The 20,486-nt window shown below is 31.9% G+C and overlaps 1 protein-coding gene across 4 annotated transcripts in view; it reads right to left on the bottom strand.

Annotated features, from left to right (window-relative positions):
* The window catches only part of LOC134700147 (cingulin-like protein 1), a 54,600-nt gene that overhangs the window by 8,192 nt on the left and 25,922 nt on the right, over positions 1-20,486 (bottom strand). For 3 of the 4 annotated variants that reach the window (XM_063561511.1, XM_063561510.1, XM_063561513.1), the window contains 10 exons: positions 16,865-16,966; positions 13,976-14,084; positions 13,227-13,342; positions 10,600-10,611; positions 7,840-7,860; positions 7,181-7,274; positions 6,683-6,744; positions 4,881-4,978; positions 2,130-2,282; positions 1,224-1,327 (listed from right to left, as the gene is read on the bottom strand). In XM_063561511.1, coding sequence (XP_063417581.1) covers positions 1,224-1,327; positions 2,130-2,282; positions 4,881-4,978; positions 6,683-6,744; positions 7,181-7,274; positions 7,840-7,860; positions 10,600-10,611; positions 13,227-13,342; positions 13,976-14,084; positions 16,865-16,966 — 871 coding nt within the window. The remainder of the gene's footprint in view (positions 1-1,223; positions 1,328-2,129; positions 2,283-4,880; positions 4,979-6,682; positions 6,745-7,180; positions 7,275-7,839; positions 7,861-10,599; positions 10,612-13,226; positions 13,343-13,975; positions 14,085-16,864; positions 16,967-20,486) is intronic. The other variant, XM_063561512.1, reaches the window with a different exon arrangement.

The raw sequence follows: 20,486 nt of genomic DNA on the forward strand, positions 1-20,486 counted from the left end.
AACTAAGTCCATTTATAAGTAAAATACGGAAAAAAATGGAATTTCATTTTTACAAAATTAACATTTGGATACTATCTTATGATCATAAACAAGCTTCTGTCCATGTTTGGAAGTAATCCAGTATAGTTTAAGAAAGTTATTAAAATTTCAAAAACTTTAACCACAGAGTGAATATTTGTGGACGCCGCCGCAGCCGACGGAATGTAGGATCGCTTAGTCTCGCTTTTTTGACAAAAGTCGAAGGCTCGACAAAAATGGGGTTGTTAAACTCATGTCAAAAACAAACTGATTTAATGGGAGAATTCAAGTATATAATCTCTGCCAGTTTTAGCAATAAGTTATGATATAAAAATTAATAATAGAGTCCCCCTTTTCCATGATAATCAAAATTTATTCTGAGATTTGGCTGAGGACTGACAGCCTTGTTGGAGATTTGTAGGGGTCAAGGGTCAACTAAGCACAGTCCTTAAAGAAAGCATGGCAATTGTTAATGACAAATGACTCAACAGATAAACCATACATCATTTGGGGGATGGAGGAGGATGTTGAGGGTTAAGTTAAGTCCTTGTCATAATCTTTTTTTCTCCTCTTAACTAGCTTAATCATTGAACTTACGATTGGAATCATCCTTTGGTTGTTATGTTTATTAGTGTTGTTTGACCCTTTTTATACTTTAATCTAGCACCTTTTATAAGTGAAAATGCTATATTTTATTATCTATGAGAAAAATGTTTTTTTTTTATAATTCATACTTCTGATTTTTGTTGCATGCATAAACACCTATTGATTTTGTGACAGATTGATAATTATTGTCATATAAAAATAAGACAAAAATAAATTACGTAGATTCACAGCCTAGATTGTCTTTATTCATTATTATTATAATCATTGATTTTGTGCAGACTTCTAATTCTTTTATCTAATTATAATAAATTATGTTACATACATCAAGTTCTTTTTTATGATCTTTGCGTAGAATGTATAATAAATTATGTTACATACATCAAGTTCTTTTTTATGATCTTTGCGTAGATTGTCTATATTTTATGTTACATACATCAAGTTCTTTTTTATGATCTTTGCGTAGATTGTCTATATTTTATGTTACATACATCAAGTTCTTTTTTATGATCTTTGCGTAGATTGTCTATATTTTATGTTACATACATCAAGTTCTTTTTTATGATCTTTGCGTAGAATGTATAATAAATTATGTTACATACATCAAGTTCTTTTTTATGATCTTTGCGTAGAGTGTCTATATTTTTCTGATGATCTTTCTGGACATTTATCCTCTCAGAATTTTTCTCTTGAATAAACTTTGTTCCTGAAAAAATACAATTGCATAAATAGTTATTTGAAACAAATACCATATGAATTTTTATGTTAAGTAAAGAATTCACCAAAGTTTCAGCTAAAATGTTCGAAACATTTTTGAATTGTAGTCAGAAAACATGAAAATCATCCATTTGGTATGAGTAAAATCTCATGTAACTCAGAAACATAAAATCCTAAACCCATAAATTATGAAAAAATAGCTTATGTCAACAGATATAAATGATTCATCAATGTTTCATGAAAAAAAAAAGAAGATTTTGTGAGTTATTGTCAAAAGCTTTGACCATGGATGAATGGACAACGGTATACCTTAATTTGTCCTGTAAACAGGTGTATAACAATATCTTATAACAGGAAACAGGTGTCTTAACAGATCTGAGAAGTGATCACATATTACAATTTATCTCTGTTTATCTGCTGACTGAATAGGGTTCAGTGGTGTCTGAGAAGAGTATGATAAAAATATCTGTTTGACCACAAACAGTGTAACGGACAATTGGCAAGTCAAGGGAATTAAAATATAGCCCTAAGTCCTAGCATGCAAAAGGTTGGGTCAAAAGTTTGCAAAATTCAAGCTATTTTTTAATTATGTTAAAATGACAGTCTCCCTAAAGAAAGCCTTGAAAACAAAAAGTAGATTTCTGTTTCATGCTTTTTCCAGCCAGACAATGTCCAGTTTATTTATAATTGTCCTGAATATTTGACCATTTTGGAAGCCATGAGTCCTACTAGAGTTGGGGAATAATAATATTCTTATTCAGTCCTAGAGTTGGATATAATAGTATTCTTACTGATTTCATGCATTGCTGTCTGTTTATTCTCCTCCATCAACATGGTCATGTCATGTTCCCGTTTTTTCCATTTTTCATCCTGGTCAAGATGGACGGTGGTTTTATATGAGGCAAATGAACCTTGCAAAAATTCAATTTCTTTTCTCATTTTTTCTGAAAATAAAAATAAAACTTAAAATTACAACAAGCTATAAAGGCTAGAAAATGAGTAGTGTAAAACAATTCAAACAGGAAAATATATAAGTATTTTTGTATAGGTTATCATCCTTATTGATTTCTATATACTGTAAATTCAGAAATTATTGCATGCATTTATTATTGCGATTTTTAGAAAAATCCTGTTTAATTCCTATAAAACATATCAAAATGCGAGTTTGAATTATTGCGTTTACAACTCTGTCGCTTTTTTCGCAATAATTAAAACCTCGCATTAATTTCTGAATTTACAGTAATTTAATTTTGGATGTTACATGTTTTCTGATTGGCTAACATTGTTTTGTTTAACAGCTCATAGACATAATTTAGTTTATATGTGACAGTGATTAAAATATTGAATGCCAAATATGGAGCAATTAATGTTTTTATTTTTATAAACTTGATTGTATTTTCATTTTACGCCCTGAAATTGCCAGTTATTTTGACTTAGTTTTGAATATCAAATTGGTATCTTCATGGTTTATAAACTTCAGTAGTAAAGGTGGCACTGAACCAAAAGGGATATTTATGGGATCCACCTGGGAAACATTGACCATTAACAGTTATTTGTTCAAAAAATAAAATCAGTCTACCAATTTCCTATCTTTCTATTTTGCATTTCTAAAAGTCATTCCCTAATTGCAATGACTTTCAAATTTTGCATTTGCATACTTATAGTTATCTCTCCTATCACAATAATATTATTTTTTCTTTACTTTATGTTAATGAAGATCACAATTTTTTTTCCCCTACAACAAGGTTCATTTAAGGTGGTATGGGAGTCTAAAATAAAAATGATAAAATTTGTTCATACTTTGCTAAAACGTAGTATCTATTGATATATGTTGAAAAATATAGTAAAAATGATAGGTCACCGTGCATTTTCTCAAGCTACAGGACATGACAAAATGACATATACAGGAAAAAACACCATATTGTGATTAAAAACTATGATAGAATTGTTAAAAACTTAAGGAAAAGATAGTTTTCAGATAATGCTTTGAGAATATCAAAAGAAAAGATAGGGTCACCATACATTTTTTCAAGCTAAAAAACAAAATAGGAAAATTTCATGTAGAATCCTTCAGAAAATGCACTGTTTTAGAGTGACATCCTTCCCCTTGAAATGCCAATTTAATTTTTTTTTATAAACAACTAAAACTAATCAACATTGACAAAAATATGAATATTTGTAAGTTATATTCTAATAAATTAGTTTTTTTAATTCAAAATCACATTAAATATCTGCATTCCTGCATCACATTTTGCTAACTTGATAGAAAATATGGACATTTGGTTCTGTTTTTTACAATCCAAGATGGAGGAAGACACCCATACCACCTTATCAGTTTTTGTTTTTTTAATTTTCTAAAAGTTATCTCCCCCTATTCCTTAAGGTTTACCTATATCTTTATCTTAAGCAGTTTGCATTTGGGTTTTGTCAGCTTCCAGCTGATTTCTTAGTTTGTCCCTCTATTACTAAAACTTTACCTATATCTTTATCTTTTGCAGTTTGCATTTGTGTTTTGTCAGCTTCCAGCTGATTTCTTAGTTTGTCCCCATATTACTAAAACTTTACCTATATCTTTATCTTTTGCAGCTTGCATTTGAGTTTTGTCAGCTTCCAGCTGATTTCTTAGTTTGTCCCTCTATTACTAAAACTTTACCTATATCTTTATCTTTTGCAGTTTGCATTTGTGTTTTGTCAGCTTCCAGCTGATTTCTTAGTTTGTCCCCCTATAACTAAAACTTTACCTATATCTTTATCTTTTGCAGTTTGCATTTGAGTTTTGTCAACTTCCAGCTGATTTCTTAGTTTGTCCCCCTATTACTAAAACTTTACCTATATCTTTATCTTTGGCAGTTTGCATTTGGGTTTTGTCAGCTTCCAGCTGATTTCTTAGTTTGTCCCCCTATTACTAAAAAACTTTACCTATATCTTTATCTTTAGCAGTTTGCATTTGTGTTTTCACTTTTGTCAGCTTCCAGCTGATTTCTTAGTTTGTCCCCCTATTACTAAAACTTTACCTATATCTTTATCTTTAGCAGTTTGCATTTGGGTTTTGTCAGCTTCCAGCTGATTTCTTAGTTTGTCCCCCTATTACTAAAACTTTACCTATATCTTTATCTTTGGCAGTTTGCATTTGAGTTTTGTCAGCTTTCAGCTGATTTCTTAGTTTGTCCCCCTATTACTAAAACTTTACCTATATCTTTATCTTTAGCAGTTTGCATTTGTGTTTTGTCAGCTTCCAGCTGATTTCTTAGTTTGTCCCCCTATTACTAAAACTTTACCTATATCTTTATCTTTAGCAGTTTGCATTTGTGTTTTGTCAGATTCCAGCTGATTTCTTAGTTTGTCCCCCTATTACTAAAACTTAACCTATATCTTTATCTTTAGCAGTTTGCATTTGAGTTTTGTCAGCTTCCAGCTGATTTCTTAGTTTGTCCCCCTATTACTAAAACTTTACCTATATCTTTATCTTTAGCAGTTTGCATTTGTGTTTTGTCAGCTTCCAGCTGATTTCTTAGTTTGTCTTCCTATTACTAAAACTTTACCTATATCTTTATCTTTAGCAGTTTGCATTTGGGTTTTGTCAGCTTCCAGCTGATTTCTTAGTTTGTCCATCTCCTCTTCATGATCCTCCTCTGAGTCTCTGTAATTATAAAACAAGAGTGCACACACTGAGTCTCTGTAATTATAAAACAAGAGTGCACACACTGAAATGTCTCGCCTTCTTTACTAATCATTGATTTTATGTTGATAGTCAAACTAACTAGCTTTATTACAACTGTCACATAAACTTAACATTAACCAAGATAGCTAAACAAAGACAAATGAACCATGAAAATGAGGTCAATGTCAGATGAACCATGCCAGGCAAACATGTACAGCTAGCAATGCTTCCACACATTAAATATAGTTGACCTATTACTTATAGTTAAAAAAAAATAGATCAAAACACAAAACTTAACATTGTGCAATGAACCGTGAAATTAAGGTCATGGTCAAATAAAATGTGCGGGACTGACATAAAGATCATAAAATATTTCCATACACCAAATCTAGTTGACCTTTGGCATATAGTATGAGATAAAAAGACCAAAACTCCAAAACTTAACTATAACCACTGAACCATGAAAATGAGGTCAAGGTCAAATGACATCTACCCGCCGGACATATACACCTCTGACAATCATTCCATACAACAAATATAGTCGACCTATTGCATAAAGTATAAGAAAAACAGACCAAAACACAAAAACATTACTATAACCACTGATTCATGAAAATGAGGTCAAGGTCAAATGACATCTGCCCTCTAGACATGTACAACTAACAAGCATTCCATACAACAAATATAGTAGACCAATTGCATAAAGTATAAGAGAAACAGACCAAAACACAAAAACTTAGCTATAACCACTGAACCATGAAAACGAGGTCAAGGTCAGATGACACCTGTCAGTTGGACATGTACACCTTACAGTTCTTCCATACGGCGAATATACTAGCCCTATTGCTTATAGTATCTGACATATGGACTTGACCACCAAAACTTAACCTTGATCACTGATCCATGAAGTGAGGTCGAGGTCAAGTGAAAACTGTCTGAGGGGCATGAGGACTTTGCAAGGTACGCACATACCAAATATAATAATCCTATTACTTATAATAAAAGAGAATTCAACATTACAAAAAATCTGAACTTTTTTTTCAAGTGGTCACTGAACCATGAAAATGAGGTCAAGGACATTGGACATGTGACTGATGGAAACTTCGTAACATGAGGCATCCATATACAAAGTATGAAGCATCTAGGTCTTCCAGCTTCTAAAATATAAAGCTTTTAAGAAGTTAACTAACACCGCTGCTGTAGCCGCCGCCGACGGATCACTATCCCTATGTCGAGATTTATGCAACAAAAGTTGCAGGCTCGACAAAAACATGACAATATATAAAAATGTATTTCTCAGAAAAAAATGTAAATATATCTCTGGTATACTGTATTGTATTTTTTTCTCATAATTGGATGGAGAGTTTTCTTATTGGCACTCAAACCAAAATTAAAGTAAGCGCTGTCTCTTATTGGTTGGTGTGGGGCTATTTGCTGGGTTGCTATCATCAGTACTGGTACAGGCAAACTAGGAAATGCAGCTTCTCTATAAGAACTAAAGGAGTTGTAGACTTGTGTAGTAGTAATTGTGTTTGGAAAGGTGATCTACCATGGTTAATGCAGGCATGTCAGTTGTAAGAAGTATGCCACTCATCATAAGGCATTATAACGAAAGGAAAGGTATGCTACTAGGAAAGGCAGACAAAGATAGCAAAAAAATAAATAAATAAGATCAAAGTATACCTTGTCTGTTCTCTTTGTCTCTTGTGTAATTCATCAATCTGGTCCCTCAAAAATTCTTCTGCCTAAAAAATAGTAAGAAAAATTGGCTCATTTAATTTTACAATTTAAATTTGTAAAAGTTGAAAGCACATATATATTTAAATAGACTATATATTCAGTAGTTGTCTCATTGATACTCATACCAAAACTTCTAATATAGAAGACTAACGCAGTTTCCTGAAAGGACAAATCTATCAAAGCTTTTAACTAGGGATCGAATGATTCCTTATCATTTTGATTTCTTAAGTCTTCAATGATATATCAAAGATTTGTAGCTGCAAATGCAGAGAGAAAGACTCATATTTTACATTTAGGTGCAAAAATATAAAAATATAAAGATTTTCATAAGCACTATGTACTTTTAAGCTAACACTTCTAGGCACCCATCCAAAAATTAAGTAGTGTCTCTATTTTTCTCTCCCCCCTTTTAAAATGACTTCTTTAGAGATAACCCATTACCCTTTGTTTTGTCTGTTTATGGTTTAGTCTCTCCTCCTCTAAGTACAATGTTAAATCAGAAATCTGTTGCTGTAACTGTGATATCAAAGAATCTCTGAAAATAACAGAACAGTAAAATATTAATAAACATTTTTCAAGGATGGTGAAATTGTATTGATCTGGCATATGTCATAACTATGATAAACAATCACCAAAAAAAACCCAAATTATTTGGCAGCAACACTTTTTTAACATCCTCCAGACCATGTAGGTTGCCATGGTGGGTAAGGACCACAGATAAGCAAGTTAAGGTTATTATGTGGTTGTTGGGTGGCAATCTTGTCTGTTGATATATACCCCATATTTCCTTTAATTCTATAAACATGACTGTAGGATAGAATTTTCTACAAATACGGAAGGAACGCTAATCAGTATAGATCTGATAGCACCAACAGGTTAACAAAGTAAAGGGGTCTCATGTGAGCTTTTCAGATTAACTGGTCCTGGATTTAAGGTGAGGAAACAGTTGATTTCATTTTTACAGTTTTCTATAAGCATGATTTTTCCAAGTTGAAATTTCTTCTAAATAATATAAATGCATTTTTCAGATAAGGTCAATTAGATTAAGAATAATTGTATTTTCATCAGAGAAAAAATATGACATTGTAATGTATAATTACCTTTCATTGTCAAGCTTCTTTCTGAAAAAAAGAGAAAGAGTCACATTTAGTAACCAGCATAAATAATGTACTGCTTTAGATATAGTCCTCACATTTTGCTTGTTAAATAAGTCATTTCTATAGTTGAAAATCTTAAGCTGACTCTAAATGTGTTTTGTAGTTTCATTGACATATATCCAATGTTTCTACCCCTCTCCTTATATTCATATTTAATTGAGAAACAAATCCCATCTAACTTCCATTGGCTTTCTTTACAATCCAAGGTACCAGTACTCCCAATATCTGGTTGATTGTTTATAGAATGTTAGATTAATGTCCAGTGGCAAATATTTAATGCATGTCAGGATATTTTATATAAATAGAAGAATGACATACATGTTTTATCAGTTGTCACGATTACTTATATATTATTTAAAATCTTTAATGAAGTCAACCTTTTTTTACAGAATGGACAAGCAGAAAAATAAATAAAGCTTTGGATTGGATTTTTATATAGACATTTTTGTGCCTGTCCCAAGTCAGGAGCCTCTGGCCTTTGTTAGTCTTGTATTATTTTAATTTTAGTTTCTTGTGTACAATTTGGAAATTAGTATGGCGTTCATTATCACTGAACTAGTATATATTTGTTTAGGGGCCAGCTGAAGGAAGCCTCCGGGTGCGGGAATTTCTCGCTACATAGAAGACCTGTTGGTGACCTTCTGCTGTTGTTTTTTTATTTGGTCGGGTTGTTGTCTCTTTGACACATTCCCCTTTTCCATTCTAAATTTTATTCATTTGTCTATTGTTGAGGACCATATACATGTATATGCTCACTCTGGATGACATAAGATTAATTTTTTTATGTTTATATTATAATGCTCTGTCTCATTGAATTATTCCTAAACATAATTTCTGTAATAATTAACAGTGTTCATGCAAAATTGTTTATGTGTGTTAAAATGATACCAAAGGCAATTCATGGTTCTATTTTTAGAAATGATGTTTGAGAACGAATCTTCAAAAAACAAAAGACCTCATAAAGATCGGCATGCAAAGATAGAGAATATGATCAAAAGCTCAAGTGAATTATCTTGGTTAAAATTGTCTGTGAAAATAAAACAAAGCAAAGCAGTTTAAGATTTAGCTTTCATAAAAAGCTGACAAATAAAAAAACACAATTTTAATAATAAACCCATTAGGCCTTTCATAAAATAAAATTTGTTTGCTGTATATTACAAGTTACTGGTCAATATTTTTAAATGTTTTTCATCACTCAAACTTTACTTTCCTGTGATATGTTTTGAGAGCTATGTTTTTTTCTGAAATAGTTCTTTAAATAACATTTTTGGGGTATCTCCTTTAAAATTTGAGGATTAACAAGAACATGTCCCAAGTACACAGATGCCCAATCCGCACAATAACTTTCTATGTTCATTCATGGAAATTGAAAAAAATTAAAAAAGATCATATCATAGGGAACATGTGTTCTAAGTTTTAAGTTGATTGGACTTCAACTTCATCAAAAACCTACCTTGACCAAAAACTTTAACCTGAAGTGGGACAGTGGGACAGATGAACGAACAAATGGACAGACCAGCAAACATAATGCCCATAAATGGAGTATAAAAATCAAACTAAAATATTCCAAGTCTTATCTTTACTATAGGGGCCAGATGAAGCATGCCTCTAGGTGCAGTATTTTCTTGCAGTAACAGCAAACAAAGATTATTTTAAGCTTGGCCTAAGATATTTCATTTATTATGTATTTATTATACACACTAACTAAATCACCTTTCAGATTAACAACAGTAGGCTATAAGCAAAATTGTTTTCTGATTAAATAAGATTCATAATAAAGAAAGTTTCCATTTTAAAAGTATATGTATATTTAAAAATAGAAATACATCTAACGTCATTAAAGTCATAACCACACATCAGGATTTTTCTTATTGTTGAAGGCTGATGCTGTCTATAATTGTTTACATCAGGGTTTTTCTCATTGTTGAAGGCTGGATGGCTGTCTATAGTTGTTTACATCCACTTCGTTTGTACTTTGGTGGATAGTTGTCTCATTAGCAATCATTATAATGAATAATACCACTTTTTTTTTAATATTATATGCCAGATTAAATTGGCACTGGTTGAGTATGTGTGGCAAAATTTTCCAAAAAAGATGTAAGAAATGTTAAAATATACAATGATCACTTTAATCTAAATCAAATACCAAGTATATGACATTTGTTTACCATTTGTTTTCGATTAGTTTGAGATTTTAATTTTGCCATTTAATAAAGGACCTTCTGTTCTAAATTTTCCTTGGATTTTTTTTTGTTTGTTTTACTTTTCACTGATCTACTAAAATAGTTTTACTAAAGAATTATATGCTTTCGGCTTTAGGATTATTTTCATGTTTCTTTTCTTTGCTATTTACTTAATTTATTTGAAAATAAACTCATTATAGATACCAGGATAAAATTTTGTACGCTGATGCACATATGGTAGAAAAAAAGACACATCATTGATGCTCCAATCACAAGAGTTAAAAAGACGAAACAAAGTATGAAGTTGAAGAACAGTAAGGACTAAACAGATCCTTGTAACTCATATAAATGTTTTCTTAAACAATGTAATACATAATATAAAGTAATAGAGAAAAGTATACTTTATATATCTATTTGTCATATATGTCATATAGTATAGACTGGTGCGAGGGCATGTGTTATCATCGTTTGTGAAGAATTTGTTATAGTAAAAGAAAACATCAACATTTCTATCACTTACCTGGGCCCTGGACTGCATTAAAGGAAAATTACACAAAATAATTAAACATGTAAAAGGGTAGATAACTCCTCTAAGAAATTAATAATGTCTGTGATATTGTTAGTGTCTGTTTTTGACAAATATTATCTGGTAAGTATATGTAATCAAAAACAGGCTGGGTAACTATAACCATTTTTAAATGTTATATTTGCATGATGGGATTCACCAAAAAACTTGTGAAAATTTTCAATGCCCTAAATTTCATTTTAGGGTTAAAACCATAGAATTTTAACTAAAGTTGTATTGCATTGTATTTTAAGCTTGGCCCCACTAAATACATGTACACTGTCACTAATTTAAAAGTTTTTCTAGCAATGATTTTCTAAAGTAATAAAGATGATAAATAAATTAGGAAGTTATCTAACATATCACAGGCAAAAGTGCATCACATGATTTACGCATGAAGGCCATTACATGCGTATATCATAGGTGAATCATGAGAAATATGAAGTATGCTTAAATCGCATGATTTTCGCACGATAATCATGAGTGGCACATTTACTAGTGTATAACATGTATAATATGCATAACAGACCCCCATAAAAATAAAATTGTTTCTTCCATGATTTACATAAGACATTTTGAGAAAATGACATTAAAAACAACAACACCTATAAAATTCTGTGTAGCAATTGTTCATTTATGTTAAAATGTTGTGCTAGCAAGCCTTGGTCAGGCAACTTCAGGAAAATAATTTCTAAAGACACTGGAGTTAAAGAGTAGAGATAACAAACTCTGAACTGGTACTGTATCTTATATATAACAATACATATAGACAAATACAGCATGAAAAAGTCACACACCATATCAGACAAGCCATAAACATATTTTTCCACTGAAACATTATTGGAATTTTGTTTGTTTGATTGTTGAGTAAAACTGTAAAACTATACAAACTAATAATTTATCAAATAATTTTTGTTAATTCTAAAGTAAATGTTTATTTCTATTTTCTAAGGAATCTAATCTGGAATTTTAATACACTAAAGAGCCTGTGTCACACACCCAGGTCTTAGTTAAATTTGAACCAGTAGTTTCAGACTATAACTGAAGACTATGACAGACAACAGACGCCAAGTGGTAAGAATTGCTCACATGGCCAGATGAGCTAAGAAAGGAGAAGAGCTAAGGAACAGAGGCCAAATTCAAGGACATTACAATTACAATATGATGATAACTCACCGAACAAGTGTTTTACGCTTAGTACCAATATATGTGTATCTACTATGTAAAATAAAATACTGGTCTAGTTGGCTGAAGCAGATTATCTATTGATATATTCTTTATAGCTTAAAGTCATAAGAAACGAGTGACCGGTGAAAAATAATGTTCTTCCAATTCTTGAACCAATGCATACAAACATCATAAACTTAGTCTTTTGTGCTCGAATTTATCATTTTTTTCGTGTAAATTTCGTATAATCGTCAATTTTTTTTTCAATCGGTCAGTGTTGTTGTGAAAATATGGCAGGTAATTAAAGTTCGTGTTTTGAAGCTGAAGTTTAACGATTGTCACCTGTATGTCAACAATTGACGAAAAATAAACAAAAAAGCATGGAAATTGAGCACGTGTTTAACCTGTAAATTCAGATAATAGTTTATTTTAAGGACATCCATGCGTATTGTGGTCACCGGATTTTTACGAGATGGGTCACACTGAGGTCACCTTGCATACGGAAAATATTTCGGGGGAATTGCTTGCTGGAAGGAAGCAATTCAAATAAAGTAAACTTCTTCTGAATATGAATAAATTAAAGAATTTTCTTCAGAAAAAAGTATATGTACATAAGTTTTATAATGAAAACTATCCATTGAGTTATAAAAAACATATGCATTATTTTTTTTTATTTGAGGTTTCTTATGACTTTAATAAAAGTATTTTTTCTGGGATGTAAAAATATGTTGTTTGTGGTCAAGAAGTAGAGGTAAGTATACAGTGGTGGATCAAGTGGACAGTCTAAGGGGGGGGCCCGCTCCAGACATGCTTCAGTGATTTCTCATATAATTAACCAAATTAATCCTAGAAAAGGGGGGACCCGCTCTAAATCCACCTCTGGTTCAATATATGCAAAAATGACCACATGCACTTAACTTTAGAAAAATATATTATGAACTGATCAAAATTCTTTAGACATTAGACAAGGACAAATTGTCAGAGTTGAAGCTGTGTATATAAGTCTGGGTAAGGTATGTGTGCTATATATATCTGCTGACAATGATACCTTAAAGGGGGTTACTTACACGGGTGTAAAATTTCACAATGTACATTGAATTAGGTATACAAAATATTTTGGCGGATTCAAAAATTATATCAATTCTTTTGCATGTGCACTTTTGAATTGGCGGAATTCCTTTTGGCAATTTTTTGTTCTATCTGCTAAAATAAGTGAAAATTTACACCCCTCGAAAATAACCTGCTATACAGTTACTTCAATCGTTATAATCCACACACATACAATGTGTTCTGAAGTGCTCCAATTTTTACTGATGAAAATATATCAAAATACAAAATCTTATAAACAGTCAATATTTGATACTAAATCTTAACAAAAGGTAAATAATACAAGATGGCACTGTTGTTATGGTTACCTGGCACTTTCTTCTTCTGGAGGTTCAAAGAACTCATCTTTGATTGTCATGGCAAACTTTGTTTTACTTCTGGACAAGATATATCCTGGACCACAAACAAATGGTACCATGGGAGGCTACAAGTAGATAAGGAATATAATCAGCCAATTGCAGAACTATCCGGTATTCAGATCATAAATAACCACATAATAATTTATAAGAGTGGAAAAAAAATGGTATGATTGTCAATGAGACAACACTCTACAAGAGACCAAATGATAGAGAAATAAACAACTATAGGTCACTGTACGGAGCCTGTTGTTCAGTGTTTGTTGTTTGTTGAATCAGATATGGTTCATAATGTTTCTCGTTTTGAGTTTTTTATATAGATTAGACTGTTGGTTTCCCCGTTTGAATGGTATTTACACTAGTTATTTTTTGGGGCGCTTAATATCTTGCTGTTTGGTGTGAACAAAGGCTCTGTGTTGAAGACCCTACCTTGACCTATAATGGTTTACTTTAACAAATTGTGACTTTGATGGAAAGTTCTCTCATTAGCACTCATACCACATCGTGTATCTATAAATGCTTGAATCATTATTGTGGTTTAAAATTTTAAAGCTGGTGTTCTTAATGAGATAATTGGTCATGTCTCTGTGGTCATTTTATAAAACATCAAATTAAATCTAAATGTTCCCATCATTGCAAAGATATTTATAGGTTGAGTTGTTTGTGGGTTTTTTTTTGTCGAGTTAAAATATTATACCAACATCTAAGTTTTTCTGCCATGGTGGAGGTCTTGCTCTCTTAAGAGGCATGTGGTTCTCTAAGTTGTGTCTTCTGGTCGGTTCATGTTCTACCTGGGAAACTCGGTCACACCTGAAACACAATTAACATGATAAAGAAGATGTGGTATAATTTTCAACAAGACAACTCTCCACCAATGAAACAGAAATTAATAACTATAGGTCACTGTACTGCCTTCAACAATGTTTGTTTAAATGCTATTCACATGTACTTGTCATTAAAATCATTATAAAAATTAAGAGCGTGTGTTGGACAACAAAGATATACACGAGGGGGAGGGGGGATAGGACCTAATTTTAGACTTTGGGATCTGGTGTTTTTAAGCTCGGGATTTCGGGATTGACTCTTTCGTGATCTGGGAATTCTTTTTTCGGAATTTCGGGATGTCAGGATTTAAATTCATTTAAATTTCGGGACCTATAGATTTTGTGTTTTTAAGCCCAGATTTCAGGATCAGGATCCCTCCCACCCCCCTACTTAATCAAACCTTTCACACTTTTTATAATGGTTCCATGACAAACCAATGTTTTGCATGATTTGGATTCTCAAATGGGCTTGTTCCTTGTATAACATGTATAATATCTTTAATTTATTTGCATTAAAACTTAAACATTTTCTTTCAACTATCTTTTAATATCCTTAAGCTTTTGTATATCTACTTCTTAAATTAGATTTTTTGATAGCTATAAACATTATAAACAGTAATATTCTGCTCAGACTGTTTGAATCAAAATATTTATTCATGAAAATACATCAAATAATGAAATCCAATCTGATCAAATATGTAAAATTTCAAAAGTTTTATAATAGCTTATAAATCTGTTCTTTTATACAAAATCATTGTTCCAACTCATTGGGTAGTAAAATGAACTGCCATTTTTGAATTTATATTGAAGATTACACTTTAAAAGACTGTTTAACAGAGAGTTTAATGAGGTAGAGATATAATCATATTATGTATTGTCATGTGACTGTAGAGATATAATCATATCAATGCATTGTCATGTGACTGTAGAGATATAATCATATCAATGCATTGTCATGTGACTGTAGAGATATAATCATATTATGCATTGTCATGTGACTGTAGAGATATAATCATATCAATGCATTGTTATGTGTGTTATAGAGATATAATCATATCAATGTATTGTCATGTGTGTTATAGAGATAAACTTGATTGAAAAAATACATACATGAGAGTGAACAATAAGTATGTTATAACTTTTAATTGTCATTGGATATGTTCATTGACTGATTCTTAGTTATATAATCTAAAATGGGGCTTCCTTCCCCTTTTCGTTATCTCTAAATTTTTCGATCATTTAATTATAATTTGAATTTCGACTAAATATTGAATAAAACTATATGTGTGGTATATGTCAATGAGAAAACAATCCACAAAACATCATACACTGGGATGATTATTTATTTTGTAGTTTAACAACTGGCATTATATGAATAATTCATGGGCGGATTTAGGGGGGGGGGTGAGGCCCCCCTTTTGGTGAAAAAAAATTGGTTGCTTATATAGGGAATCACTGAAGCGTGCCCCCTCTTAGATCAGTCAGTGAGCCCCCACTTATGAAAATTTCTGGATCCGCCACTGTAATTAGAATGATATGGGCCATTTATGGAGTAATTAATGTCTAAGAAAACAAAAATCAATGACACAGCCTTTACACATAGGTACGTATCTGTATATTTTAAGAGCCAAGGTGAATCCCTCCTCACAATGCATGATTTCCTTGAAGATATATACTTTTTGTACTAAAGATTTAATATGAATAACTGTAAAGAATCAGATATACACAATGCCATGCATACTAAAAGAAATGTAGAACAAGTTAACTTTGACTTAGATCATCTAGTTTAAACTGTTACCCTTGTCCTGAGTTAATCTTTTAATCAGATAAAACTGGTTACAATAACTCTCTCACGGATTTAACTCTGTTATAAAAATTAATAAGTATAACCATATAATCCGTATAAATTTTTAATCTTGTAGACATAACGTTACTGCTTTAAAAAAACTGGGTCAGAAGTCTCTCTAGTTAATAATAATAATATAAATCAGTAGAATTAAACATTAGAATTTCAGGCAGTGAGTTTTAACTAATAAGTGTGAATGTTGTGGAGAACAAATTTTAATGTAGTAGTATAACATGCTAGGCATGCTAAGTGAACTCATATTTGATATTAGATACATATTACTGTATACAGAATTTCCTGAAATCCCAATAAGCAATCTTCCATTTATGATTTAGAATCCATTCAATTCATTGTAAAAGTAAAGTGACAAAAAAGGCTGATAAATGGACGGACAAGGGGATTACATTCTAGCCCTTAAACTTTAAGAGTTGGAGTCTATTATTGTATATCACCCCCAGTTTTTGGTAGGCTTCAAGTTGCTCAGTGTTTAGTTTTTATATGGTGTTGTACGTACTGGTGTTTGTTTTAGCCATTGTTTTCAGTTAATTTTCCAATTGGATGTCATATGAGGCTATGGTATCCTATACCTGTCTTTTAGTAACTTAACAACATATTCTAGCGAATTAAGACTATGTACCGGGATTGTAATAACATGAGCAACATGACGGGAGCTACATTTGAAGCAAGATCTGCTTTACCTTCCAGAGCACCTGGGATAACCCCAGGTTTTTGGTGGGGTTTGTGTTGCATAGTGTTTAATTTTTATATTGAATTGTGTTTACTGCTGTTTTTGTTTGCCTTTTTTAGCCATGTTTCCAGGTTATTTTCTATTTTGAATTTCCCTTTGGTATCCTTTGGTATCCTTTGCCTTTTTTTTTTACACACTACTGAGTTATTTCCCTGTAGTGGTATGTACATACTCATTATTAGTTAAAACTGCAGCTGCTGTTCTTGGTCTGTTAATTCTTGATGAGGTCCCTAAACTACTGCGGGAAGATCTGTTGTAACTTGATGGAGTGGATCTGAAATAAAGAACAAAAAGTAGAGATAACCTTGCAGTTATATCAGATCTGAAATGATAAAAGGGAGGTAATCTTCTGATTCTCATTTGACAAAAATAGCTTTTACCATTCCTGTAGCAGTTGCATTGGATTTGAAATGATAAAAGGGGAGGTAATCTTCTTTACTGATTCTCATTTGTCAAATACCATTTCTCTTGCACATGTTGCAGTTGCATTGGATTTGAAATGATAAAAGTGGAGATAATCTACTATACTGATTTTCATTTGTCAAATTACCATTTCTCTTGCAAATGCATGTTGCAGTTGAATGGATTTGAAATGATAAAAGGGGAGATAAGCTACTATACTCAGGGGCGGATCCAGGATTTTGGAAAGGGGGGGGCGAAGATTTTAAAGTTCGCCGAGCGGAGAGAGGCGAAAAAAATTTGGGACCTTTTTTGGGCTAAAAAACATAACAATAAATGTTATATGCACTATTTAAACGGTTCCTGGCGTGGGGCATGTACATTTTATAGTTGCTGTAAAGTGTAAGGGTTTGACATTTTGTATGCTGTATTCTCCCTATTTTAAAATTGTCTATCATAAAATGATAGTATTGATCTAAAGCTATGTACTGATATATTTGAGGTAGGACTTGTCAGTAAAAAATAGACATGGAAATTCGATGAAATTTACAATACGACCGACACGAGTTAAAAAAGACAAACAAGCAGTTTTTATCAAAATGTCTGATTAATTATGTTTCACCCAACAAAACTAAGGGAACCGAAGTGAGGGGTTCCAAATCCACCAAAGACTACGAAAGTGTCTGAAATGACAACAAAGTTATGATTGATGGTCGACAAATGGAGACATAAAGGTCACACCCGCCAGGCAGGTTACAGTCTGGTCTTGAAAAAAAGTATTCAATATATATAAGTCCGGCGAAACAGACATTCCGGTCAGACATGCAAACCCGGCAACAAAAAAATACGTCCGTTTTTATTCATCATGTTCATTTAATGCTAAATAATTTTGTTGGAAATTTTTATTTTTAGTAGCAAAAAAGTGGACAAGACTATTGTTTTCAATCCAGGTACGGCCAGAGTTTTTGTTTAAGGCAAGAATCAGGGTCAATTTTTTTTCTCTCAAATATCTCAGACTGCCTCCTCAAATCAAATGCTTCGTACCTGAGACTTGAAATCTTTCTAGATACTCATTGGTCCAAAATTGCTTCTACCATTTCTCTTGTCACGCTTGTAGTTGTCTCACATTGGTAATCATACCACATCTCATTATTTTATACTGTTTAAAGTTATAAATACCCTACATATTCAACTTATACTTTAACAAGCATTCTGAGAGCGTTGCATGGCCATACACTCACTCACTCACTCACAGCTACCAGTTCGAGAATAATTGTCCTCAAAACAATATACTGACTTGATCAGTATAACTTGTCATGGTGCAAACTATATAACAAATATTAAGACTTGATCTCTTATAAGCATGATGAAAAGTGTGGAAAACTGATTATTTTAGAGAATTTTCTTGGTCCACAATCCATGATATTTCTGCACAAAATTATCAGACTGAACCAAATTCAAATTTCCTCAATGACTTATCATAATAAATCTATTTACCAATTATCAAATCAACATCTTCATGTATGAAACAAATAAATGTGGAAAACTAATTATTTGAGTGAATTTTCGAAGACCAAAGACCATAGTTGGACAAAATAGTCAGACCAGAACAAAATTTAGGCCACACTTAAAAATATTTTGGTTTGCCCAAACCCTACCCGAAGGTTGAGACAGTGAGTAGGTAGGTAGGCAGTTTCTTTTTTTTTTCAAAAAAAGAAATTGAAGTATCAGATGTTTATTAGTCTTCATGCATATTTGATTAAAAAAAAACTTCTTCAAATCAGGACAATAAAAGAATTTGAGTAGGCAGCTTTTTTCTGGGTAGGTAGCGTTTGGGCAAACAAACCTATTATTTATTATGGCCTTAGACTTGATCTATAACTTGTTGTGATAGAACAATATACCAATTATTAAATCAATCTCTTTAAGCACAACGTTAACCGAATAAGTATGGAAAACTGAATATTTGAATGATTTTTTAAAGTCCAAGGACTGTAACTCTGCACAAAATTATCAGATTGGATCAAAAATGAACTTGATCTGTATTTTGTCATGATAAAACAATGTACTTAATATCAAAACAATATCTTCAAGCACAAAGAAAAAAGTGTGGATAACTTATAAGACAGACTGAATCTATGTAAAACACAGTAATTGGAACCTCCTTAAATTATTGGAGGTGACCTTGAATGCTAGGTAGCAGCACTCAGGGTCCATCATGATACTTACATATGAACTCCAGTAACGTATTGTAATACTGTATGTCTGTTACTGCTCTCATACATAGTATGGGACCTCCCTAAATTATGGAGGTGACTACTAGGTGGCAGCACTCAGGGTCCATCATGATACTTACATATGAACTCCAGTAACATATTGTAATACTGTATGTCTGTTACTGCTCTCATACATAGTATGGGACCTCCCTAAATTATGGAGGTGACTACTAGGTGGCAGCACTCAGGGTCCATCATGATACTTACATATGAACTCCAGTAACGTATTGTAATACTGTATGTCTGTTACTGCTCTCATACATAGTATGGGACCTCCCTAAATTATGGAGGTGAATAGGTGGCAGCACTGCAGCAGAAGTCATTTTTATAATTGCACTTTAACTTAGAACTACTGCTATATTCCAGTTTATAAATGTTAATCTTTGTAACATGTTATGTCAGACTTCATTATAAAGGGGTATCACACAGTTTATTTGAGTTAACAACAGAACATATTGCAGGGGTAACACTGAACTTAGATACAGAAATCCGACAACAAAAATCTTTCTTTCCTCAAAGTAGCTCTATCAAAATCTCATACAGAATAAGAGCAAGCAAATCTATTATGATATGTATACGGAAAAAGTTATTTGCTTTTCAAGATGAAAAAAATCATTTGCTTGCTTTTTAACATGAATAAATTTATCTCATTTCAAATAGTTTCACATCCATTGAATTCCTTTTACACACGTTCACCATTATAAATTTTTAAAAGATCAACTTAAACATCCTCCAAATCCTTGAATAGAATTTTAAACTTGTTTTTTCTTCTTCCTATAAATCATAACATATTTGACTTCTAATGATTTAATCCTTGAACAAACTGTCAAAACATAAATATTTATGTCCATTAATCTACAAGTAGTATTTGAATTCAAAACTTATATCCATAAAAAATGTGTAGAGTATAACACTTCAACATGTTCAATGTTACTAAAAGCAGTATTTTGTGTCAACATCATTCATGCATTTTATACATGATATAAACACTTTTATAAATATTTATGCCAATTAAACTACATTAGTATCATTTGAATTCAAAACTTATATCCACAAAAAACTTGTAGAGTATATCACTTAAATGCAAAGTTTTACATAAACATCAAATATTGTTTCCAA

This window comes from Mytilus trossulus, unplaced genomic scaffold, assembly GCF_036588685.1.
Source record: "Mytilus trossulus isolate FHL-02 unplaced genomic scaffold, PNRI_Mtr1.1.1.hap1 h1tg000122l__unscaffolded, whole genome shotgun sequence".
In the NCBI taxonomy this organism is placed as follows: Eukaryota; Metazoa; Mollusca; class Bivalvia; order Mytilida; family Mytilidae; genus Mytilus; species Mytilus trossulus.